Below are 27,024 nucleotides of genomic sequence, written 5' to 3'. Positions count from 1 at the left end.
TATTAGATCAATTGATTTCGTTAGAAAAGAAAATGGTACCGTGGGTAAGGCACTTGCCTTGCATACAGTTGAAAAGGGTTTCATCCCTAGCTCCTCAAACGGTCTCCCAAGTCCCATCAGGAGTGATCTCTAAACACAGATCCTAGAGTAAAATCTGGACACTGCTGGGTGTGACCCCAAACAAAAACACAAATAAAATAAAATAAAACACAACTATGTGTATGAGCATACATTACTTGTACATATACATACATGCACTTCTTTTTCTGTTCTTCAACATGGGACTGGAGCAACAGCACAGCAGGTAGGGTGTTTGCCTTACACGTGGCCGATCTGGGTTCGATTCCTCCATCCCTATTGGAAAGCCAAGCAAAGTACCAAGCACCCTACCTGCACGGCAGAGCCTGGCAAGCTCCCCGTATATTCGATATGCCAAAAACAGTAACAACAAGTCTCACCATGGAGACATTACTGGTGCCCACTCAAGCAAATCGATGAACAATGGGACGACAGTGCTACAGTGCTACAGTTCTTTAACATACATAAAAGTCTATATCCAGCTTTAGGATTCCTTCTATTATATTATATGGGTCATGTAAAGAAAGACAAAACTTCTTTTTAAATAACTTAAGGTAGATTCTTTGAAAATTTAACCTGGATTTTTCAGCCAACAGTTGGAGGAGATTTGGACTGTTTCTAAACAGCTAGTTCAGTGTTTTTCTTGATTTGCAAAGTTCCGCACTAACTCTAGTCCATACACACTCATTTGGTTTGGCTGAGAGCACCCTTCTCATTCTTCATGGTAGTTGATTTTCAGAGTGTAGAAAGTATCTGAATCAACAAGGGTGTGATTTAACTTTCTCCTCAATGAATTTCTCTTTGGGGGGGGTCCCAATTTCAGGAGAACAGAAGCCTCAGCTGGTCAGAGGGAGGCTGACATGGAAACCTTTTCCTCTTTCAGTCCCTGACTCTCCAAGAGGAATTTGTGGAAGAAATCCAAGCAAAGCTGTTGTTCTCAAACATGTTTATTTGTAACAGTTTCACATGGTGTGTTACAGAAATTAATGGAAAATCTCTAAAAATTTGCTGTTCTGTTGAATGTATTGTACATAAAGTTAAAAATAATGTGTCCATATATGTTAACAAACTGTCATCTGAGGTAAAGTTAAAGTAGGTCTAGAAATGTACGGCCACAGTCATTTTCTCGTTCTCATCTTTATTAAAAAAATATGTGTCAGAACGCAGAAATTGAAATGAACCAAACCCACAGAGTAAACATTTTGTTTTTTAAAGAAGGTGCCCGCCGGTACATTACATGATGGGGTTTCAGTTGACACTGGGATGAGGACAAATTATCAAAAAAGTCTCGCGGTATGGTATGTAGAAAGTGAGCAACTACAGGGGATGGGAATGAGTGACAGGTGGCATTTCCCTGGTTTCAAAATTTAAAGTGACAAATTTAGTGCTCGTGAAGGATGAGGAATTAACAGTTGTACATGTGGATTTTTCTATCCATCTAACTGAAACTGCAAACTCCCCACGGCCTTCGAGTGTCAGCACCTCTGCTCTTATTTGCAAATGTCACTGTATCCCTGGACGAGGATATGGTGGTGTTTCTGTGCTCCCATAACAGTGCTAAGAATCAGAATTCTGCCAGTGACCACACGGGTGGCAGTTTCAAATCTTCACTTAATTTCACTTAATGGGGCCTCTTCGTGCAGTTCAAAGTCAATCCCCTTCCCCAACCAATCCATGAAAGATGTTAAGTCCGTGGTCTGTCCCTTTCTGCTGTGACATTCACTCTAGATGACATTCCTGAAACAGTTACGTCAGCCCACTTTCACTGGGAACATGTCCGAAACAACCCCAAGAACCAGTACAATGGGGTGATACTGCAAGAGAGACTCTGCACGACCACATGGAGGGAGAAGATAGCACCACTTGTTTAGAATCAGAATCACAGCCCACATCACATTGCCAGCCATTTCCCCCAGGAGACCTGTCCCTCTGATCCAATCCCGAGAAGACACAATCAAACTAGTTTCAGGACAACATGCACAGTGATCCCCCTTTCCTCCCTCCTGTGCAAGGCTTCCCTAGTCAGAAAAGGTCCACATGTTCCTGGAGAAATCATGGAGACCAAAGGTGAGAGAGGGAGGTACATTCCATTCTCAGTTATCTGGTTCTTCCACCCTTTCACATTAGGATAGCATTCACGTAAATTCTCCAATGGGCACTTGGTCAGTCTACTTAGCTGGAAAGGAGTTAGATTCTGGCGACTTGACCATGAAACGTTTGGACTTCCAACAGCAATGATAACCTTGTGGATCAATATTCCTTTGGTGACTGGGTACACCTTTTCCCAAATCATTTTCCTTGCTATGGAAATGAAGACCCCAAGTGCGCAAGCCTATGCAAGTCGATCATACCAATGTCAATGCTACTTCTCAAATTTTAAAACCAAATAATAATAATTACAATTATCCCCCAGTCCAATTAATCACATGATTCTTTAAAGTTTTCTTCTTAGTGTTAAACCACTAAATTCAGCATACTGTAACTGCATAGGAACATCAGGAAAACACATTTGACCTGTAGAACAATTCTCTGTTGGGCAAAAATATATAGATTCTTTATGAAAATCATGTGCTAAACATACGAACTGAACACTGCACTTCTTGTCTCATAAATGTAAAAAAAGGAAGCTTAAACTCTTGTTCCATGTACAAACAGTCCAGTGATCTCTAGGGGCCTAGGCGGGAGTGGGAGAGAGGTTCAGAAACTGAATTCAGAAATTTATCTCAACCTGTAAATTGTCTTTTATTTTATGCAGAGGGCAGGTACTTGGGTACTTGGTACTCTGGTAATTGGGCAAATGGCTGGGTAATGCAGTCCCATGCTCCCTTCTTGTTCACTAGCTGTGGACTGGTCCGCTGCCCCTGCCAGGTGTCCCTGGATTCTCGCTTCCTCCCATCAACTCCAGAGTAACATCTGGAAAGTGAGCCCCATCCATCAAGTTTGTCACATTTTGCACTCAATATGCTACCTTCTCTACAGTGTAATGGCATTATTAAAAAGCATTTTCATTAACATTTATATTTACAAAAAAAACTGGCATTTTTTTTCATTAGAACTCCTTAAAGCCATTTCCTTTAAATATTTAAAGAGTTTAATGGTAAGGTTTTTTTTCTTTCTCCAAGTTACAAAATAAAAATCCCATTTGAATTTTCTGATGTACAAAAAGAGATTGAGATGAACCGTTGTGACCCCAGAATCAGTTTGTTCTTCTGAATATTCATGTCACCATTGTTCTGTTAGAAAGTTGGTTGTTCAAGATCCAAAAACCACATTACCGGGATTGTTCCAGAATTATTTGGCAAATGACTTTTCTTTGAAAATGGCACACGGAGAAGACACTTGTCTGCAGAACATCACAGCAGCAAGATATCAGAAAAATAAAAGATATCCATTTATTGTATTTAGTGCTTAGAGCGTCTTAGGAAATCAAATGGAGATTTTGTCTTTCTCATTAGCGGAATTCGTGTCTTTTCCTGCACAGATAATGCAGTTCAAATGCAAAGCAGTCTTTCTTCACCAGGATGCAGAAGAGCGAAAGGGCTGTTTTGGCAACTTTCTTGACCATAAAGAAATACTCACCCACCACTTACTTGCCTTGTGTTTTCAAGTTACTTCATTTCATTGGCAGCATCCCCCCCACCCCCAGTTAGATTTCTTTATCCATATCTAAGAAAGTCAAAAGCAATACAAAAATTTGTACACTCATTAATTTTCCATCATTAGAAATAAAGGAAGAGTGGGGGAATGGCAGACAAGGCCCTGTAGAGTGCTAAAAAAAATCAGTATCCCACAATGCTGGGGTGACAGGGGACCTCTTGCTTTAGGCTAGAAGAAGTCAGTGTCAACCCTGTTGTCATTCCCGAGACCTGTCCCTCCAAATTTGATGACTCTACAATGCTAAACAGGTAGAGAAATAAAAAGGCCAATGATTTCATATCTTGGGTCATATGAAGCCCATGCTAATAGAGTTCGACATACTTGCCAGGGAATCATTTGCTCAATTTGTGATTTAAAGCTGGGTATGTTATTTTAAAAAATACTTCTGTAGTTTCTTTATGTTGTTTTGTTTTGTGCTGCCATAGACATCTGCCATGGGTTGCCAAAAATCACTTAGTTCCCTCTTCCAAATGAGTTCCACCGGGCAATTATGAATTTCTTTGTGGGATGGAGTGAGGTGAAAGAATACAAGAGCCTGTCACAATGCTGATTTCCATGCCAGTCTGGAAGCATCCACCATGAGCCCGCATCGACGCTACTTCTTAGGTCTGTTGATCTGCGCATAGAGAGGCTCCAGCTCCTATGGACAGAAGGAGAGAATGAGAACTGCTCTTTTCCAGCTAGAGTTTCCGAGACAACTTGGGAAAGGAGAGATTGGGGATAGGACAGAATGGTGACAGTATGTGATGGATGACCTGAGATTTATTGGATCATGGTGCAGATCATTTTGGCAGCTTTTTTTTCTTTAACTGTCAAGAAGAACTACTCATCTAGATTAGTTCTTTACAAGCTGAGAATGAGCACCCTGTTGAGAATGTTAGAGAAAACCCAACAAGCTGTGTGATGAGGACATGTTACGTATTCTTTCTGAGCTTCACTTCCTGCAATTGTGAAATGGAAATAATCCTGTTTATTCTGCATGGTTCTTGAGAGAATTTGGGGTCTGACTGAAAGCATCAGCATTTTTCAATTTTAGGGCTTTGGACAAAGTAACGCTCTGGTTATGAGTCAAATGGATATTTTTCTAATACAGTTTTTCCTATATCCACTCAAGACCACTAAACTTTCACTTCAAACTTTCCTCTTCTTTCTACAATCAGTGATGAGTGGATACTCTTTGGAACAAGAGAAATAACACCTGAGCCTTTTGCTCCTCTTAGTTAACTGCTTCTTGAACTGGTTTAGACACTCTCAATTGTTTAAGACTTGGCTAGAAACTTGCCTGATTTGAGGCATACATGGGAATTTCCACCAGTGCATGCAAACCTTCAAACGAACACAGGTTGGAAATAGCCTTTGGCCCACATTGGTTTTCATGCTCCTGTTGAAATGGCCTGAGATCCCACTCACACCTAGGTCTTCTGAAAACATTGACCTGCTGTTATCAATCTGATGCCAGAATTAACGGACACAATGCCATCTCCCTTCTGCCATATTAAATCTATTATCATGTCTTCTGCCATGAAAGTGTAAATTCTGGGAGTGGCTTTAAATTATTACCACCTTGGGCTGGAGAGACAGTGTAGTAATTATGACTTGCATGTGCTGACTCTAGTTCGATCCTCGGCACCATGTAGCTCCCCAGAACCACTGGGAGCCCCCCTGAGCACAGAGTTCACCCATCCCTACTCCTGACAAATGTTTTTCCCATTAATTTTACAGATAAAAATGGAAGGCAAGAGATGGAGTGTTATCTTAAGGTCATGGTGCTACTTCTTATGTATTCAGTCTATCACTTGACTTGCTTCTATTGCAAAATGGTAATGGGCCAGAAGAAGATATAGTTGTCTGAATCCATCATTCCACAGAGGAGAATCTGGAAGTCCAGAGAAGAGTGGTTGTGTTCCTCTGCCATGGGACCATGTTTTCACTATACCATGACAGAACAAAGGACTCTGCTACTCTGCTATCTCACTGGGAGTGCTCTCTCCAGAATGTGTTTGTGTTTTGTTTTTTTTTTGCCTAGAAAGGAGTGTCTTGCCCCGGACGCAGCTTCTTCTGGAATAAAACAGAGTGACTACTTGCTTCTCCAGGTGTTCCACCCAAAGGACTGCATACTGCCCTTGAGAGTAAACAATAACTCTCACCCTTCTCTCCAGCGTCTGAGGACAGGCAGGGAGGAAGCCTCCTCTGCCACATCTTTCCTCTGCCACTTTTTGCTGCCGTCATTAAGGTGGAAAAGTAGAATTTGGGAACAGTGGAAGATTCCGTGGGGATTCAGAAATCCATGCAGGGTTATGCTTCAGTGTCTAGTGTCCTGCCTGTCCTAACTTCTTTCTCTTAAATAGATTCAAATTGGAATTTATTGTATGAAAACAGAACCTAGCAGCTACAGCATGATGTGCTTTTTTTCTGAATTGTTCTTTGGGGCCATTGGGGTACATTCCCAGAATCAGAATTGCTGGGTCTTATGGAAGCTCAATTACTAGTATTTTGGGGAAAGCCCATATTATTTTCTAAAAGCGGTTAGACCAATCTACATTCCCACCAGTAACAAATTTGGAGCCCTTTCCACCACATTCAATATAGCAAGATGATGTATCACAGCACAACATTTATCTATTCCCCACCGATGTCTTGGAATGTTTCAAGTCCCAATTATAACTTCACTGAATGTTTGTGTCCCAGAGGTGGTTGGTTACCTTCAAACATCAGGGTAAATGTTTAATTTTGCCTACATGGATTACAAGGTTGCATCTTAGCTTTTGCTGTGATGGCTTTCTTGGCCCATTCTTCTTTTTTGGATGCCCTAAGAAATCAAGCTGCCTTGATCTCACCCTACAATTTGCTCTTTTCTAATTTTGGAAACTAATTTATTCCACTGAGAATGACACCTAAAAACAGAAGAAGACAGGAGGCTCATACAGGGTAATTAATGCCACACTGCATTAACTTTCTGCAGCTGAGATAAATATTCACCCATCTTCTGGTTGCCGGAATTTAGCTTCAAATACCCATCACAACAGCGGTAACGACTGCAGTCAACTCTCAATTATCCCCACTAATGAAGGGGAGCAGTGGTGTGGAAAACCCCAAGCAGCAGATAATCCCAAAGTCTGACACGGTGATGCATTATACGTTTTGGCAATAGTTTTACCTTCCTCGTTTCAGGACCTAAGACTGTTGGAGCTTGAGTGAGCTAAGAAATTGTTGGCTCCAGAAATTTCCTATCTGACTTTTGGGAAGGTCATGCTGGGGTTTTCACACCATTTCCTACCTTCCGAAAGCCCTAAATGGAGCACACTTCAATAAAACCCTCTGGTGTGTGTGTGTATGTGTGTGTGTGTGTCTGTGTGTGTATCTGTATGTGTGAGGGGTTGCAGATTTGACTCAAACTCAGCTTAGCTTCAAATATTTCTAAGGCTTCCCATCACCCACAGGTCTGCGTCTGGACACACAAACCACATTAGTCTCATAGTCCATTAGAGTGAATAAATACCCCCTTTGGGCCATGCATCACAACTCAATCTTCTGGTCATATAAATCATGCTTCAAGATTTCTTTTCCTATGTGTCTGCTAGAGTCATCTTTCCCCTATGGAGTGGCTAAGCCTGCCTCCTACCCAAACTGCTGTTCCTGCCTTCTCTGGAGGGCAACGGTGCCCTTACCGTCTGGCGCTCCCTCCCGTCCAATTATATTTCCCCTCAGTTTTCGATTCTGCCTCCTGTTCCCCACCCCGTCGGAGCAGGATGTGCCCCTTGGCCAGTCTGGTTGCTTCTGTCTTCAGGGCCACTCCTGTTCTGCCTCTGCCAGCTAGATTATCAGGTGCAGCTGCAACCACAAGGCTCCCTGGACTGTGCAGGTGAGGTGGGCCCCTCCACTCCTGGCAGATCTCTGCCTGACAACACCTCATCTTCTCATACGTGAGCCTAGGAGAAGTGAGTGCCACTGAGCCTTCGATGTCAGTTTTCTCAGTTCTGAGGGAGAATCTGGAACAGGGGTAGTGCTTCCACTAACAGAGAATGAGGAAATGAGCCCCAGAAACGGAGCTTGTCTTCCTGGGTGATGGCAGGTAGCTGTGGGCTGCACCTGAACGCTCACTCTCATGAGGAACAACATTGGTGTAGGGCACCAGAAAGGAGATGGAAACAACTGATTAAAACCTACACAACACCAACCCCATGACCTGTGGTGGAAGATGCATCACTGTTTCCTGGGGGGTGGGGAAATGAGTGTCCCTGGGTTACTTCTCCTGCTACCCAGAGCCTGTGTTACAGATGTCGGGACACACCCGCACCTGAGTGAGCCCATGTTATCAGACACAGAGGCAAGGGCAATTACAAGTCATCCTCCTGGGAGGGCAGTAGAGGGACTGGTGGTGGGGTCAGGGTAAACAGTCAACAATTTGAGGGAGGATCAAGAAAGGCAGGCTTTTCTCTCGGTTGGGAGTGCCACAGGGAGCAGGAAGTAGGCCCTTCTCTTAGTTATTCTAATTTGAGGCCATGCTAGGCTGTGCGCAGGGCTTACTCTGGCTTTGTGCTCAGAGATCACTCCTGGTCTGGCTCTATAGACCATATCGGATGTCATGGGCTGAGCCAGAGAGAGCTGCATGCGAAGCAAGTACTTTAACCTCCGTGTTCTCCTTCCAGCCCCTCTTAGTTATTCTGGTAGGAAAGGCAGATGGGCATTTTTTTATGTGAACCATGTTCCCATGGCTGAAGCTCAGCCTCTGAGAGGAGTGATCTCTGTCCACTTGTTATGGTCACAGGGCCCTTGTCGAAGGCTGTGTTCTGCAATCCAATCAGATACATATTCCCAGTGGACCCATGCCCCACTGCAATGGTCTAAGCTCGCACCCCTCTTTCCCACCATATCCACGGTAGTAACCCGAGAACTGTAGGCAGGGAACTCAACCCTGCATGATGCTGGCTTCTCCAGCTGCAAAATGAGGTTACATACTTTCTTTGTGAGCCACCAGAGGACACCCATGTTGGCGAGGCAACACCCATAGCTCACCACTGGATTGTCACCCCATTTTATACATATTCATAAGCCTTCATGCATCTTAGTGCCATGCCCATAGACAGTTTGATCATCAGTGATTTTTAAGGAACACTGACACTATTTTTTAAGGCTTCCCATAATGGACATACTCTGTATTTTTTTTGGCCCCATACCAACATTTGCATAAAATCTGTGACAATTTTCTCAAAAGGTATTATCTGTGTCTGTCAGTGTGGCTTTACCTTCTCCTGGCTGCAGATAGTTTTATGGACCTAATCATCATCTAGAGCTGACTTTCCAGCTGCTTTCCCTTCCTCACATCCAGGTGCAATGGCTCCGGGCTTGGCGATGAAACCGCTAATCATAGCACTGATTCAGCCTCCTGCACAAATACTGTGGGGTTCACCTAGCATTGTAGACTGCAGGACTCTGGGAGCACAGGGGTTCCCTTATGTTCACAAACCTCTTGCACCCAGTGTTGTGTGTTCACTAGATGAACAGATGCCAAATAGTGAAAGAATCGGAGAACACTTATCTTTATAGAAATTTCCACCCCTATGCAGAACTCTCCCACACGACGCTCATGGTCTTGCTTGGCTTCATGCTGGGTCTAGGGCTTCGACAGTCCCAGCTCTATGTTACAGCAGGGAATCCCCAGCATCAATGCTCCCTGATGCTCGGAGACTGGTCCTCATTGCTCAATAAGCAGAGGTCAAAGTTGGGATATAACCAGGTCTGTTATTTCATTTAGGTTGTTTAAATTATCAATAATACAATAAGCATCATATTTATGGGATTGTGTGACTATTACTGCTATTTCCAAAATGTTTGTGCTAGTCCAACCTCTGCTATATGCATTAATCCTTATCTCCTTACTTCCAATCTCGGACAACCTCTATTCTTTTCACCTCTACTAACTTACGATTCTAATTTTCAAATATACATCTTGAGCTGTGATTCTTCTGCATTGATATGTGCCAACTTTAAGAGACCCATTCAATGAATGGAATCTTCTCCACCAGATCCAAGCTATGGATGTGTTTCTATAAAAACAACCCTTTATAGAAGTCCCTTACCTCTGCTCTGCTTTGGACCATCACAGACGAGATAGGGCCACCTGCAGCTGAGCTGGGGGATGGGTCCCCAGGTGGGCAGACTTGACAGTTCTGTGCTTGGAGCTAGTGATGCAGGGCTTCTCTCTGACCCAGCACTGCTCAGGGGTTCCATGTGATGGATTGGGGTGGGGGTGGGGCACAGCGGCTTGATGCCAGGGATTAAACTCAGGACCTTGCATGTGCTCCATTATTTGAGCAATCTACTAGGCTTGGATTAGTTCTGCTGTAGAGTTTCATGTAAACATATTATGTCTTTCCCATCTATCCTCTTCTTTACCTCCATGTGCTCGCTCTTATAGAAGTAGCCATGAAACAAGAGTTCTGACAACTCCTTTTCAGCACAAACAATCAGCCCCAGACATGAGGTTGCTTCTCTTGTCTGGGAGACAGAGGAGAGTACAGAGAGCAACCCAGGGCCCAAAGTTCCATTTCTGTACCTTCCCTCACTTCCCTTGCCCACCCCCCACCCCCTGCCCAGTTCTTGGGCTTAAAGTAGAGGGGCAACTAATTTCTTATGCCACATTCAAAGGAGCCCCTCTTGGGAGCCATCTGAACTGTGCTCAGTACTTGGACTTTGCATCCATTGACTTTGACTGTGACTGGTTAGCGCTTGATCACACCTAGTGAAAGTAAGCCAACACAGTTATTGGCGGACAGAACACAGCATGCTACAAAACGTGATCACACATGAGAGGTCAAGGCGCGCCATGCAATTTGCTTACTGAGCGAGCCCGGGGAGAGATCAACACTGCGCGAAGCCAGGGGGCGGTGGAGCGGGGAGGGAAGCCAAAGCTTGAGTCCCTCTGCCTCGCTGAGTCTAGGAAGTATCTTCCATCCTGTGGTCTTGCAGCCCCAACACTACGGTGGACTCAGTGGGCTTGACACTACCTGGCTTGCAAATGTAAAAGGAAGTGGCACCCAGGAGGAGTCTGAAACCTCTCTGAGTGCATGAATGGAGACATCCCAAGTGCATGGGTTTCAGCAACAGAAAGATCCCAGCCCTTCTCCTAATTACTTGCATGATCATGAGCAAGCAATTCACCTAGGCCTTGGTTTCTTCATTGTAAACAGGGGGTCTGTGAGTGACATCTACATCCTGGGATTAATTAGGAAGTTAGCTCTTACAATGGAGATGATTTTAACAATTAGTAGGAGAGTTCCTTTCTTTTTTCACCTAAAGTAAAGCTAAAAAGAAGTTCCCTAATGACAATTATTCTGGAAGCCTGAGCTTCAGGATTGAAACATTTTTAAAACATGGGATGAATTTGATAATAATACATCTTGGATGGGAACTGTCGCTAAAGGCGTCTACTCTTTGGGGTCTTGGGGTGCTGACTCAAACTTGATGAATACAGAGATGCACACTGCGGGTCTGTGGGGCAGTTTCTGCACATGTTCTGATCAGTTTGGCACTTCCCCATCAATAATGATGCGCACACACAGTTTGCTCTGTAACATCTAAGCATGTTATCTTTCTTGACCTTGTCAGATAGGAGATGAGGATCCAGAGGTTGTTCACAGCAAGTCTCTGTCATTGGCAGGAAGCCCTGTCCTGAGTGAGCAGGGTCAGGCCACCAGGAGCAGGTTCTGATTTCAAGCTGACTGCAGGAGCCCTAAGGAGCTCAGCATATTCAAAGACCGCCTCGGTCAGTTGGGAGCCCAGAACGAGGACACTGTCAGAAGATCTTATTTCAGGACTGGGTTTCCCATGCTCCAGCTATGTGATGTTGGGCAGTTAGGAGGTCCTAGAATGTCAGGGCTGAAAGGAAGCAGGCAGTTTCATGGAAGAGGAGACCAGAGGTCGGAACTGGAGCCTCCTGATGTGCTACTCTTCCACTCAAGGAGCAGCTAAAGCCCAGGTCCCTTTGCTTGTTCTTGCGTGACATCACTGAGTAAGCTATTTCATTGAGTTACTTCCCTGAGACCCCAGTTTACTTCACTGGCTAAGATTCAGAGCCTAGCACCAGTACTGATGAATCTTAACATTTAGTCTGTTACTGACCTCTCTGCTTTAGCTATAATATTTGAGAAGTGGCAATGGTAAAAATACGTGGACTGTTCCTCTAAGGACTGAATTAGGTGATGCTTATGAAAGTGCCACACACATGCCAGGCAGTGTTAAATCTCTTTGGCTAGTAGTAAATGACAGGTATTGTGGTCACCTTTGGCAGGGAGATTATAAAACAGTGCACAGGCTCACCATGGAGGTCAGCAAGCCATAGCCTCCTGGCCAGTTTTGGAAGCCACCTCATCATTGCAAACCAAGGGTTACTGGAGCAGTACTACACTCAGTGGGCCTACGTGTTCTCTCCTGCTATTTTTTCAGCTGTAATCATAGATGACGTACAGAAAAGACTGAAACATAAGTAGAGAAATGTGCTTAACATTGGAGTAAATGCTCACTGTCTTCCACTCACATCCGCTGCTCTAGTGGCTTCAAACTTATTGAAATTTTTATAGTCCAATGGTAAGCACTTGCCTTGCACAGGGATAACTGGGGCTTGATCCCTGATATCCCATATGGTTCCTTAAGAACCACCACAAGTGATCCATAGCATAGAGCCAGGAGTAAGTCAAACAAGAATTGTTCTCTAGTCTGAGGAGTTTCTATGGACATCCCGACTTGCATCCATCAGCCTAGGATGTTTCCAGGGCGCCCCAGATAAACATGCCTGTTTTCAGCTCAAACATGCTGTGCTGTGTTCTGTAGTATTGTGGCTCTTAGGTCCCCAAGTTCATAATCTAGGGTGGGGCTGGGGGAGGGATCCTACTAGAATCCCAGATTATAATCTCTTGTTCACCTCCCATTTTATTTCAGCTGTAACTTCTTCCTAATTCTATCTTCTTCCTTTTTCTTGGTACTCAGTTCACCTTTTTATCCAGGCAGCTACTGTACTCAGACAGGCCTGTTCTGTCTACTGCTTGAACCACTCCACCATCTTGAGGCAAAACTTGCTCTGAGGGCACCATTTAAGAAATGAGCAGACTGTTTACTGTACTGTTTGTGTGTGTGTGTGTGTATGTGTGTGTGTGTGGTGGGGTTGTTCCTTTAAGTTCTATTTCAAAGCAGGATCATAATAATGACCCTACATAAACGTGTTTTATTTTCAAAACTAAAATTTGCCATGTATTTTGATTCTGGGAAAATCTGGGGAGGGTGTGTTGTAGTTATTCATATGAAGGGACTGGGGTTTAGAGGGGCAACATGCTTGCCTAAGCATCACCTGCTTTGGAAAACCATAATTCACATCTAAATCCCAACCTCAATGCATTTCCTCTCTTCCTTTCTTCTTCTTTTACAAAAGGCTCTTCTGACAAAGCACCTTAAATTTCACTTTCTTTTCCCTGGATCATTAAAACATCCACCAGGTGATATTTTATGTGCTTTGGGATCTCACAGCAGAGATTAGTATTAAAAAATAGCGCTCACTTATTTTTAAGGCAATACTTCTTACTGAGGGAGACAGAGCCAATAATTCTTTATTTTCACTGACTCTACTTTGACTTGACAGCTAAGAAAGTCTGAGAGGCAGTTAATTTACTTAGCCATTTAGCCAAATTCTTTTCATTTATCACTCCTCTCTTCAAAAGCTAATATTTTGCCCTTAAAATGGCTCCAGCAAGACATCAGTGATCTACATACACACTTCCCACACATTACCATGTTATTTTGCCTCCTATTTTGCACCTATTGACTTAGTCTTACAAAGACACATGATCTTCCTGGATGGGAGAGTGGGTGTAGGTGTGTGTGCCGTAATTAAAGTCTCCTTATTGCTAAACTAGAAATGCTGTTTGGAATTGGTCTTGAAGCTTCCACAGTGAGGATTGAGTTTGTCGGTTTCTTCTTACGATGGCCTGATAGGGCTTTAACTTATCAACAGATGTCAGCCCTACTTACTCAGAGTTGTGGGAGTTTCTGTAATAGAAAGCAGCTGGAGGCAATGGTGTTCAGGGTGATAAGCAGGACTGGACCGGTTTCCCACTGTAGGAAGGCGACCGGGAAAACTGAGCCCTGAATGATCCCTGCATAGTCTTCATTCTCCAAGCTGAGAAATTGCACTGAGTCAATTTCCAGTTGGGTGATTGGGATGGAGACAGAAAGATCAAACATGGCAATTGAAGGAGGGTGCAGTGAGGCTCACGGGGCTTTCCTTGCCGGTGTCTTAAGGGGAAACTGTGTAAGACTGGCATCAACCTCTTAGCCTGTAATTCTTGATAGCAGCTGTGAGCTGGCAAAGGGAGAAAACTGCTTCATTGAAGATTACAGTCTAGCCCTTCCTTGGAGCGCAGAGCTGTTCAGGGTAATTTACATACAACTCTAAAGTTTCTCATGCTTTTTTGGAAGGGAGAGATGGCTTGTGGGGCCCAAATTGAGGGCATTCTAATTATGAGACAGAGAGACCCAAAGGGTTAAGAAATATATCCCACCTTCCATGGCCCCATGAATTTTCAGTGTTTGGAGGCATAATGAGGATTAATTCTCTAAAATAAAAAAAAAAGTGCAAAGCAAAACCTTCCTGCTGATGGCCTGAGCCTTAGGGTAAAAGTTTATCAACACAAGAGCTAAGAGGCATAGAGTCTAAGGAAATAGGGAAATTTCATTTACTGAGCCCAGACGGGGCTAAGGCTGGCGGTGGTGGTCACTGCTAACGTGTATTAGCTCTCTTTGCTTCACTGTACTAAGAGCATCACATGAGTTACCTTGTTTGGTCCAAGTAAAAGTCCTATGAGGAAAACATTGACTTTAGCTTATTCAAAATAAGGTACTTAAGTGTGAAATATCACCAGGGTCGCACAAATACTTAAGGGGTGGGACTGGATTCTGCAGTCAACTTTTCTCCAAATGCACATTTTTAAGGTGAGTTTTAAGCTGAATACCGAGTTTCTATCTTTGTTGTAGAGATTTGACATCTGCTCTCTCTTGAACATGATTGGTAACTGAAGCCACTTGTAGCAGACAAAGACACCAGCACTCAAAAGAAATTATGGCTCTTGCTCACAATTTCTTGCAATCAAGTAGCTGGGCTAGAATTTGAACAAAAGTTCCAATTCTGCTGCTCCTTCTGCTGTACCATGCCTTATCCATGAACAGCTCAGCTATGACTTGGGGTTTTGGGTGAACCATCTAAGAAGGAACTGGCTAAAGAATCAGAAAGCAGTTCAATTTATAGGAATGTCTGTCTCAAGCTGAACAGCCTCATGATGATGAGAGTTTGATATATTGATCTGCAAATGGTGTCAGCCATCTTTGTTTTCTAAAGGAACTTCAATTTTAGGGTGATGTTTGCTGTTATCCTGATGAATGGCTCTTGTCAGTTCTAGTTCATTCATCATGTTTACAAGGCAAGGCTGACCATGTGAAAGAAAACATACATACACCTGGGATAGAAAACCACTGGGGGGGGGTGGTGGAGAACTTTCTCAAGGGATCTACCTGTAATTTTCAACTTGCTATTTTGTGGAATATCAACTTTGCCTTTAATTCACCACTCCATAAATAGTTTCACAGCACTGAATTTTCCGATAGGTATTCCAGGGTTTTGCATGACCTGATGTGTTTATAATGTGCTACTGCACTGATATAAAATGTGGCAAAATATACAGTATATTATGTTTTTCATCATAAAATCTATTAATAAAACACACTTCCCTAACACTGTATTAGCTTTCAATAACTGTCAGAGTAACTTACAAGGGAGCCGAGAATGATTCCAAGGTAGCCTCAGAATCCACTTATGCACAGTGAAAACTAGTTACCATTTTAATGGTTCTGACCGTGCAGTCCAAGACTAAACAGAAACTCAGTGGATATGGCCTTATAGTACTGTACACTTATGAAAATCCAGGAAAGTTTCTGAAAATTGAACACATTTACCAAGGAGTGACCTTAGAAATCATGTGAGTAACAAGGTGTACTTCTGCCTCCTGAGAAGGTTCGCTTCATCAGCTCGTCTTTCTTTTGATCAAATCAGATGTATTGAAATTCAAGTGCCAAAAGGCACTTGTAGTAAATGTCAGTATATCTCTCGCCAACGAGCTGCTAATGCAATCTCAAGTAGCTGGCTGGCAGGCTATCCACAGGAGTACAGGTGGAGGCAGCTGCATCTTAGAGGCCAAGGCTACATGCCTGGTTGCCTGGAATGTTATTTTTATCTCAGAGAGGGTGTAGTGGGATACCTTCTGGCTAAAAAAAAACAGATCACCATGATCTTCCACCTCTATAGATCTTATTATCAGTCCTTGCCTGGTTTGACATTTTAGTCTGGTTTGCTCAGGGTATTTCTTGGGTGACCTCTTTAGAGCTGTGTGGTGTAAGCAAATGCACTGACACCTGGCCTAAAAGACGAGGACAACCTGAGCAGAGCTCACTGGAAAAGGGCCAGGGCATACAGAATCCACCCTTCCATCCTTCTCAGAATGGGGATACTTTCCAAAAGCAAATCCACCTGTAGGAGTATCAATCATACCTCCTTTTGATACCACTCTCTGCTCCAAATGCGTCATTAATATAGACGATGACCATTCCCCAGCACCCGCTGCCTCCCAAGATATGCCAAAGGTCATGCATCCATGAAGAAAGACATGGTGGAAGGAACACAGATGCCAGATGAAGACAGAGGGTGCAAACATCGGGCGTGCGCTCAGGCAAGTGGAGATGGTGCGAAGTTAGGGAATGGGGCTTCACAAGGGAAGAACGAGCGAAAGAGAAGACAAAGAACATGAAGGCAGAGGAGACTGAGAAGGACAGATACCTACCCAGACCTGCGCTATCTAGCTACCGGCCTCTGGACTTAGATTATCACCACTGGGCTCCCCACCAGGCTCACCAAATGGATCACTGTTGGATGAGGCCTGTGACCCATCAGGCTAGAACACAAGAACATAACACTTTTGTTTTTCTTTTCAACAATTGAAAACAGAACACGGCCGGACATATTCTCATCATGCACACACACGTACACTCTGTTACTTTCAAAGAGGTGGCACTTCACAGGGGGCTGTACCCAGAGACGTGAGCAGGGAGTGAGTAGGAACAAGCCCACGGAAAGAAACGGATTCGCCACTGTTCATGTCTGCCGAAGAGCCAGCCCCTTCCGAAGCACCCCTGCAGAGGGGTGAGCATCTAAGCCAGCATTCATCCCAGCATGGGTCTCCTCGTGCACAGACCGTTCCAGACAAAGCAATCTCACTCTTAAGGAAAGGACAAAGCCATAAAATACCACAATGGGTTCCTTACCGCTTCTTGCTCTTCGCTTTTGCTGGGACTTTCAAAGCCCTCTTCGAAGATGTCATCTGTAGTGGGATCACTGGCGTGGGATGCGGATGACTTAGAGGGAGAGCTCTGTCTAGGGGCTGGGGTTGGAGCTACACAGAAGCCAGGTACAAAGAGGAAACATCGTCAGTGTCTGCATGCCATTATTTCTAGCCCACAGAACCTTTGGGTATTGGCTACATCTGGCAACCATCTCCCCAACACCAGTCAGACCCGTTGCCCCATTCTGGGTCTGCTCGGCACATGTCTATCATGTCCCCTGTGCTCCTTGGTGGGAAGGCAGGAGCTATGCACATTGATAGGTCATGCAGAGGTCCTTCGGAATAGGTCACCTCTGACGATTGATTAGACATGTACCTTCTTGGACCCCACCCCAGATGACAGTATCAGAGACTCTGGGTATCTGCTCACTCGAGGTGAGAGTCATTCGACTCTGTTTCTTCTTCTCTCTTTTGCCATCACACCATCACACAGAATAAACAGGCCTGGGGACAGGGTTAGGCATATGTTGAGTACCTTCTGTGTCAGACATAGAAGTTTTGCAGACAGTATCTCCCACTCTCATCAAGGAAGTGACTTGACAGAGGAGGAAAGGAAAAGTTGTTTGTCTCCAGGCCACAGAGTGGCCCAGGTAGCTCTGGGCTCTGTTTCCTGGCGCATGGAGGATAAACACGGTAAGCATCAGCTGGAGTGTCTCAGCCATCTGGGAAGATGGATGGAGTGGAGGGTACCTTCAGAGCTGGCATTTGACCTCTAACCCTACCCCCACAAAATAAGGAGCTGTGCTTTCTCACCTTCTCACATTCCTCATCTCTTTTGTTCCAGAAGTTTGTACCAAAAAGCAATTTGAAACACCTCCAGTTTTGATCATTTATAATTTGTCATTGGAAATAGCAGTCACTGGCACAGTCCCAAATGGAAGGGTGAGAGGGGCGTGGTCTAATTTAGTAGACGGATTTCAAATGCCATCTATAAGGCTCTCACTCTCTCCAGAAGTGACCAGACTGAGGACTTTGGGAAATTGGGGTGTGTAGGTACATGTACTTGCCTATACCCCTGTAGAAGGACAATGCTCTGGGTGCCAGCCAGTAAGTCTGCACTTACTAAGCTCCCACTTATTAACACTGCTCAGGGGAGTTGCATGTCTTTTTATATTCTGATGCAGACATAGCAATCTAGGGTGGTAAAGTGACTTTCTTGGGGTCAATGCAGGAAAGAAAAAACAGGAGGGCTCGGATTAATCCTAGATTTGTGGGACTAAACCACAGCCAGGCCCTCTGTGCTTCACTCTTTCTGAGGTTTATTCCTGGCCCACAGGTGAAATTCACATTTTATTCTATTTTATTATTATTATTACTACTATTATTATTAGATCTCTCAGGCAGTGCTCAGGGGACCTGGGGTCTACTTTCAGTGTTCCAGTGACTTTCTCTCAATTGGGCTGGTGGTTCAATATGAGAAAACAGAAATTAGTATTTTTTGGTCCCTGTGGTACCAGCAACTATTTAGGTCACCCCGGTGTTCAGGACCTCCAGGCTTATACTTGAGATACTTGGTGGGGGGGGGGTCTCCAAGCCTGCACTGAGTTGTGCTCAGGGTACTCTGTGCTTCTGGGGCTCAAAGTAGGGTAGGGAGCATGCAACACATTCTCCCTAAGCCATGTACAATTTCCCCCAGTCCTCCGCTAAACAGTATTTTAAAATGACACAGATGGATAAGCAGATATAAAGGTTGGTCTCACTCATTTTCTTTAAAATAAAACATTAAGCTTTTTTTTTTCTCATTTAAAAGGAAGTCCACTTGGTTTCATGAGACGATTCTGGAACAAAGCAGCGAGAGTGCGTATAAGAGCGATGCACTGTATGAAAACACCTCGCTATGTGGCGCATGTTTAATAAATATTTGCGTAATTGGATTCCGAATTGTGTCTGAAGTGGTTTATTGCTTACTCAAGGCTGAGAACCCCGGCTGAGCTGCAGATTCTGAGAGGTAGAAGTCTCGATGGGAAGCATAAACAGGAATTTATTTACGCAGCGTCTTCACCTTTAGCAAGGGGTTATGGAAGACGTCTGGTGCGAAAACAGTGGTTCTGGCTGCCACTGTGCAGGTGGGACGCTCTGCAGCTGGTGGTGCCTGGGAGGTCAGGATGCAGGCTGTGGCCTCAGACGAGGAGAGGTCAGGGAGGCAGCCCAGCATTGTACAAGGCACAGGCCAGTCCTCACAGCAAAGAACCACCATCCCCAAACATCAGCAGTACAAGGATGGCCACACATTGCCAGGGCTCACACACCGTGGAACCGGGCTTGTGCCTTTCATTCTCTGCCACCTTTCCTCAGTGTCTCCCATGAGCTAGATGCCACACCTGCAGTGTGAGCAAGGCAGGGATGATGAAGACATGTGCCCTGACCTCAAAGAACTTAGACTTCCCCACCCTCTGCCTGTATTCATAGTTAGCATGCAAGCCCGTTGAAAGAGACAGCTCTAACTTCCCAATATGCTTTTTCTATCTTTTTTTTTTTTTTTTTGCTTTTTGGGTCACACCCGGCAATGCACAGGGGTCACTCCTGGCTCATGCACTCAGGAACTACTCCTGGCGGTGCTCAGGGGACCATATGGGATGCTGGGAATCGAACCCGGGTCGGCCGCGTGCAAGGCAAATGCCCTACCTGCTGTACTATCGCTCCAGCTCCAATATGCTTTCTCTCTCTCTCTCTCTCTCTCTCTCTCTCTCTCTCTCTCTCTCTCTCTCTCTTTCTCTAAATACAGAAAGTCATTTTCTTCAGCCTTCCATGATGCATTTAGTATTCATGATTGAAACCCGAGAGCTGAAGGCAGAGAGGCCCCTACTATGTAGATCTGATGGCCTGAGTGGGAGCAGGCTGTCTCAACACCAAGCAAGCACTCATTTGCATGAGAGTGCTCAAACCTAGCTGCAATGACATTATCTAATTGTGTTAACATTAGGGTGTTTTTTTTGTGTGTGTGTTTTTTTTTGACAATTTGTGGTACTGGCCAAGCAGTGATCCGTATCCTCTGTGACAGGAATGCAAACTCAGACTCATTGTTCCGAGAGCCCTTTCTTTCCCCTTATCAACTGTCAAGGCATGGGGCTGAATCACAGACGACTTCCCCAAACGGTGTGCACCGGAACATATGCCCACTCAAGTGTGTCTGGGTCCTGATTGGCTGCCGGGTTCTGGTTTTGCAGATGCTCATTATAGAAAAGTGAGCAGGGACAGGAGCACTAAAGCGGGGAGAGGAGGCGGCACCTGCTCATGCAAGCCAATGCATTTGTTTTTGCCAAGCGGCAGAGAAAGTCCCAGGGCCCGGGAGCTGGGTAAGGAGATGAGCATGTTGGCTTAGGGGAGCCATACAAAATCTCCAGATATACCCCAACATTGGGACGTACATTCTAGTACATGTGTCCCTGAATCCTTTCAATGGCATTTGTCTAAGAGAGACGAAGAAAAGTAGGTTCAAAACAACAAAACAAAACTGGCTTGTAAGTATAAAACTTATCCTGACGTCTAAACTTGTAAAAAAAATTTTATATTTAACATTCATTTTCATTTCAATCAACTGAACCAAAATAGTGTCTCATAAAGTGGGGCCACAGACCCATGGATGAATGAATGAGGGACGCGCAAATAGACAAAACTGAGGTCAAGTGATCTACTGAGAAAACAACAGGCTTATACTGTGTGTTTCCACTTCAGCCCTTTGTCTTTCGAATCTCACCTTCAAGAGCTGCCAAGGAGGCCTCCTCACAAAGCGGGCTCACACAACTTGTTATAAGCACCATCGCGAGGGATAATGATAGTAAAGACAAAGCACCCAGAGAGAAGCTGCATGTTGTCAGGGGAGGCTGCAAATGGGCGGCTAGGCTTCTAAGCTGAATGATTTCCAGAGAGGGCTTGTGCCTCAGAGCTCTTGGGTTCTCAATGTGGGCTCCAGAAACCAGGCCCGACTCTTAGGGAGCCCCCCGCCCTGACCCTGGGCAAAGCAGGGCACTCACGTGAGTTGGTCGACGGCGTGGTGGATGTCACAGGGGTCAAATTCAACTGGGAGATGTCGAAATCGTCACAGTCATCTGTATCCTGTGCCACCCCGACTTTGTTGAAGTAACTGGAGAAGGCCTCTGAGGTACAGGTGAGGGAGGGCTGGTCAGGCTTGCGGGAGGGCACGGGGGGCGGCTGGGCCATCTGGAAATCCTTAAACATTTCTTTCCCCATCTTCTGCCTGGCCTTGTCAGCCTGTGGACTCGACCTGCTGGAGTCGCCCGGGGTTGAGACCGTGGCCAGGGGCGTGAGGGAACCTTGGAACATGGCGGCTGGCAAAGGCATTACAGTTTGTGTGGGCATGAAGGCGGCTGGCGGGAACTGCCCGGCCACGGCTGGCCAGGGCTGCTGTGTGGCGGGGAAGAGGCCCGGCTGGCCCCAGGCGAGGGGCTGTGCCCCTGGCATCACCTGAGCAACTGGCGGCTGAGCACCCATGGCGATCTGCTGTTGCACGAGGGGCTGCTGGCCCCAGAAGGACGGGAGGACGGCCCCCATGGCCACGTAACCTGGAAGGAAGGGCAGAAGAGCAGGGTGAGGCACCTTGGATGGAGTCTAGTGGCACCAGGAGATTGCTGGGGTCGGCTGGGGCTTGGGGGACTATGGCGATAGGTGGGGTGGTCACTTCTGCTCCCGGGAATCCTCTCCTAGGGAGGCACTCGGGGGAACCCTGTCCAAGGAGACTTTTCTTAGTCCCGTCTGGGGTGGGGAAGCAAGGCAGGCATCCTTGTAGAAGTTCACTGTGATACTTGTTCTGTTCTCTTTTTTTCCTATGGAAACTTATCAGCATCTTTATTTTTTAATTTTTTTTTTTTGCTTTTTTGAGTCACACCTGGCTATGCATAGGGGTTACTCCTGGCTCTGCACTCAGGAATTACTCCTGGCGGTGCTCAGGGGACCATATGGGATGCTGGGATTTGAACCCGGGTCGGCCGCGTGCAAGACAAACGCCCTACCCGCTATGCTATCACTCCAGCCCCTTATTTTTTAATTTTTAAAATTTTGTTGTTGTTGTTGTTGAATCACCATGAAACATAGTTACAAAGTTGTTCATAATTGGGTTTCAGTCATACAATGTTCCAACACCCATCCCTTCGCCAACTACCTTTCTCACCACCAATGTCCCCAGTTTCCCTCCCACCTTGTCTCCCCCCACCAGCCTGCCTCAATGGCAGACACTTTTCTCTCTCTTCACTCCCTCCCCTCTTTCCTTGTGTGCATTGTGGTTTGCAATACAGGCACTGAAAGGTTCTCATGTATATACCTTTGCCTACTGATACTTTTTTCTATGTGGATCAGGCCTCAAGACCTCACAGTCTCCGAAGCCTTGGGCCTTGATAGAGAGAAAAGACAGTGGATAGGGCCTTGCACTGCAGAATTGTTAAGGAGATTTTGCCCATTTTTTTCTGCCCCCAAAGTAGGGTCAGCCAATATATGAAGCATTGAGACATTTTTGGCTGTCATTACTTATAAATGGGTGTGGTGACAGTGGTTATGTGGTAAAATGTCATTGACCAAAGGCCCATATGGGCTTAAATCTGATCTCCTTTGCATCTTGGTAGACTTCGGATTTGTAGGATAGTGGGGAGCAAACTCACTCTCTGAAGCTTCTCTCCCCTGTAAAAATGAGCAGAAAAATCTTCTGCCACATTGAGTAAAAAAGCAGTCAAGATTACTTACGTAAGATGGAACACTAAACTGGACAGAGAGAACTGTCATCCCATTGCTCATTGATTTGCTCGAGTGGACACCAGTAACGTCTCCATTGTAAGACTTGTAGTTACTGTTTTTGGCATAATGAATACACCACGGGTAGCTTGCCAGGCTCCGCTGTGTGGGCAAGATACTCTTGGTAGCTTCCCAGGCTCTCCGAGAAGGGCGGAGGAATTGAACCCGGGTTGGGCGTGTGCAAGGCAAACGCCCTACCTGCTGTGCTATTCCTCCAGCCCAACAGAGAGAACAGTCAGTGAAAATTAGTAATCTGAGTGGACTTGGAAAGAGCCTACAAGGGGACCAGAGACACAGTACAGGGGGTAAGGTGTGTGCCTCACATTTGGCTGATCACAGCACCCTATAAGGTCCCAGGAGCCCCACCAGGAATGATCCTCAAGCACAGAGCTAGGAGTAAGCCCTGAACACTTTCAGGTGTAGATCCTAGACATAAACAAACAGTCCCCAAATAAAAGAGCGTATAAAGTACATGCTTATGCACATAACATCATTAAGCAAATGGTAATTCTAGCTACTATTATGTAGTCTTTTTGCACTAGTATTATTCTCTTGATTTTAGATACCATAAGATGTCAGACTACTCAGGAGTATGTTACGGTATAGAATAATATTGGTATGTCCATTCTCCCTTGCTACAGGAAGCTTAAATTTAAAATTACACCCATCACAGTGCTCCTGAGACACTCCCATTCCTTTGTTTATTGGAATATAGCACTAAACAATATGATATAGGTTTAACATTGGTTTATCCTTTTTCCCTGGCCTCAAGGTGTTTAGGTTGGGCATGCAAAAATTCCAAGGGGGTTGTGATTTAATCCTTTTGAGAGAGATTTAAGAATTTTAAAGGAACACACAGACACTTGTTGCAACAACAATAGCAATGATTTATACTGATTAAATATCTATATTGTGCTAAGTATGTACTAAGTATAATAGTTTCCACTTACTAAAGGCACTTTCAAGACACTTAGTTTTCCAAGACTATAGGGACCAGGTACACTGAAAGAAGACTGTACTTTATTTCATTTGGAATACTGGAGGGTCTTTATCAATTTTGCAGTTGTGGGAAGTAACTTTGTCCCACAAAAACATAAATATCAACATGATTATAAACATGCTATCTCAATAACAACTTAAAAGAATTGTTCCTGGTTTTGGAATATCATGCCATGAACAGATACACTTATCACAGTGCTTAAGCCACAAGAACATTCCTGCACTGGGCTGGCCTGAACCTGTGTATATTCTCTTTATAAGTCCTCCTACTTGACTTTATTCTCTGTCTTCCATTGCAGTGCCTTTGTGTAATCTATATCTTTATATTGCTTTATGTTGTACATTAGCATTCTTTTATTGCTGCCTTATATTATAGTTAGGGGATTGTATTGATTTCAGAAAACTGTGTTGGAGGGTTGTATTTTCTATGAATTTCATTTTAAGATATTAAAGGAGATATTACAAATACACATTATAAAAAGGAAGCTCCAAGTCAGAGAGGGTGGAGACATGTCTGTGCATCACTCATCTGCCCCAGCTCTGCTGTCTGTTCCAGTGACAGGGCAAAAAGGTTTTGGCTTCTGGAATGAGTTTTTCACTTAGCTCCATCCCACCCTCCTTGCCACTGAAGGACTATTCAAACAGGCAAAGACAGCATTTTACTATCTGGAGGATGAGTCTCTGGATGCCCTAATTTGGCCGAAGAGTCTTTAGAGTTAACTCCTTCCCACCTACCCCCATGCCCCTTTCAATTCCATTTTACCAGCACCATTCTTGGCAGAAAAGACAATGTTCAGCTTCTCTCTCAGCCCTGTAGGTCACCTGTCTTGAGAGCCACCCTCTGGACCATCATGAATCTCTTGCTTTTCTGCTGAAATATAACTCAGTATCTGCTCTCGGAGAACCTCTGCCCTCCAGACTGAGTTGGTTCTTCTTCCCTGGGCTGGCACAACACCCTGGGGGCAGCTCCATTATGGCACTCGCTATATGACTATGATCCCCTGGTTATTCCGTCTTCCCTTATTAAACTAGAAATCACCTGCTAGGAAGACTTTTCTCTCTATTTATCTCTCCCTCCCTTTCCCTGTGGACTGGAGCGATAACACAGCAGGTAGGGCATTTGCTTTTGCACGTGGCCAATCTGGTTTTGATTCCTCCATTCCTCTTGTAGAGCTACCAAGAGTATCCCACCGACATGGCAGAGTCTGGTAAGCTACCCGTGGTGTGTTCGATATGCCAAAAACAGTGACAAGTCTCACAATGGTGACGTTACTGGTCCCCGCTCGAGCGAACACATGAACAATGGGATGACAGTGCTACTGTGGCCCCTTCCCTGTGCCCAGCATAGTTTCATGCATATATCAGTAGCTCTCTAAATGCTTGAGATGGAGAAAGGCATCATATGAAGGCAAATGAGTCAGAGGAACACACACCTTCACTGCATTTTCTAAGAGTATAATTAAGCTCTGAGATCTGCAAATACTGTGATTGCTGATGATTCCACTTTCTGGGGCAGGTCCCCTCCTCCCTCCCCCCTTTTCTTTTTTTCCTTACAAGGAACCAACAGATGGCTGTGCACACTTTTCTGGAGAGAGCTATTAGCACGTCTCTCTGGCTTCGTGCCATCTGCTACAGACCAGAGCATCACATTCAGAAGGAAAAGGGCAGGCGGGGGTAATTGGGTATCATGTTGGGGGACCCTCAGGTCTCAGTTTTCCTGGGGGGGAGTCATCCCTGAGTGAGGGGTCTTTTTATACATGTGGGCTAAAGTGCCAGGCTTTGTGGTACTGGGCAGGCCTGATGACGGCCTCAGTGTCAGAGAGGCAGCCACCCCAGATGTGGGATGTTACCTGTTGACTGCCACTGCAGCCACTACACAGCTCAGGGAACCAGGTGTATTGCCCGGGATTTGAACCAACCAGGTTGTGGCTTCCAAACCTGCATGCAAACTGGTGACTCACTTGGGAGGGTCACAGGGCCAAGGAGTAGCTGCTTCTGTCACCGATTCAGATTCACCATAAATCTGTTTGTGGGGAAGGGAAATGAAGGCCTGCAAGGCTGTGGCAGAGAGATCATAGTAAGTGCTGAACACTGGCATTGATAACCAGAGGTTGGCATCCGAGTACCCTTGTCAGTCACTAAAAGAGGGTCCTGAACACACAGCATTTGGAGGGAATGTGCACAGTACTTTTCAGCTCTTTCATTTCCTTTGATAGTTGCAATCATTCAACAACAGACCATGACAGAGCACTGTCCTCTGCTGAGGGGCTGTTCCTGGCCCTGTGCTCAGGACTGAGGGCTGGCAGTGCTCAGGGAACCAGGTGTATTGCCCGGGATTTGAACCAACCAGGTTGTGGCTTCCAAACCTGCATGCAAAGCAAGTGCCTCACATGTTGCTTGTTTTCCCAATAAAAATCCGGCCCCTGAAAGCAGACTATTGACCGAACATGATGGCCACTTAATACCTCTATTGCAGGGGCTGGAGCAATAGCACAGCGGGTAGGGTGTTTGCCTTGCACGCGGCCGACCCGGGTTCGAATCCCAGCATCCCATATGGTCCCCTGAGCACGGCCAGGGGTAATTCCTGAGTGCAGAGCCAGGAGTAACCCCTGTGCATCGACAGGTGTGACCCAACAAGAAAAAAAAAGAAAAAAAACCTCTATTGCAAACCACAGCACCCAAAAGGAGAGAGAGAGAGCAAAAGGGAATGCCCTGCCACAGAGGCCAGGTGGGTGGAGGGAGAACGGGGTGGGCATGGTGGGAGGGATGCTGGGACTATTGGTGGTGGAAAATGGGCACTGGTGGAGGGATGGATACTTGATCAGTATATGACTGAAATGTAAGCACGGAAGTTTGTAAGTCTGTAACTGTACCTCACGGTGATTCACTAATAATAAAAAATAAATTTAAAAAAATTTTTTAAAAATCCGCTTGCTGAGTGCTGAGGGTGGTGTGGAGGGTATTCATGAAGTGCCTGTGCTCAGCACTGAGGACAGTGCCTGGTGTGCAGCCAGCACTTGGTGACCTAATTTGTAGATGTGTTTGTAGAACATGATCCACAAGCTATGTAGACATGTTCCACAAATTAGGATGCCTGGTGCCTCAAGTTCCC

At 45.2% G+C, this 27,024-nt stretch overlaps 1 protein-coding gene across 6 annotated transcripts in view; it reads right to left on the bottom strand.

Annotated features, from left to right (window-relative positions):
• Positions 1-1,007: 1,007 nt before the first annotated feature.
• The window catches only part of DAB1 (DAB adaptor protein 1), a 1,237,060-nt gene continuing 1,211,043 nt past the window's right edge, over positions 1,008-27,024 (bottom strand). For 5 of the 6 annotated variants that reach the window (XM_055138597.1, XM_055138598.1, XM_055138599.1 and 2 more), the window contains 4 exons: positions 21,146-21,694; positions 17,095-17,222; positions 16,614-16,724; positions 1,008-4,375 (listed from right to left, as the gene is read on the bottom strand). In XM_055138597.1, coding sequence (XP_054994572.1) covers positions 16,629-16,724; positions 17,095-17,222; positions 21,146-21,694 — 773 coding nt within the window. In that variant the 3' untranslated portion in view covers positions 1,008-4,375; positions 16,614-16,628. The remainder of the gene's footprint in view (positions 4,376-16,613; positions 16,725-17,094; positions 17,223-21,145; positions 21,695-27,024) is intronic. The other variant, XM_055138601.1, reaches the window with a different exon arrangement.

This window comes from Sorex araneus, chromosome 5 (assembly GCF_027595985.1).
Source record: "Sorex araneus isolate mSorAra2 chromosome 5, mSorAra2.pri, whole genome shotgun sequence".
NCBI lineage: Eukaryota > Metazoa > Chordata > Mammalia > Eulipotyphla > Soricidae > Sorex > Sorex araneus.
Note: the sequence above shows the minus strand (reverse complement) of the source record. Positions and strands in the feature narration are given on the sequence as shown.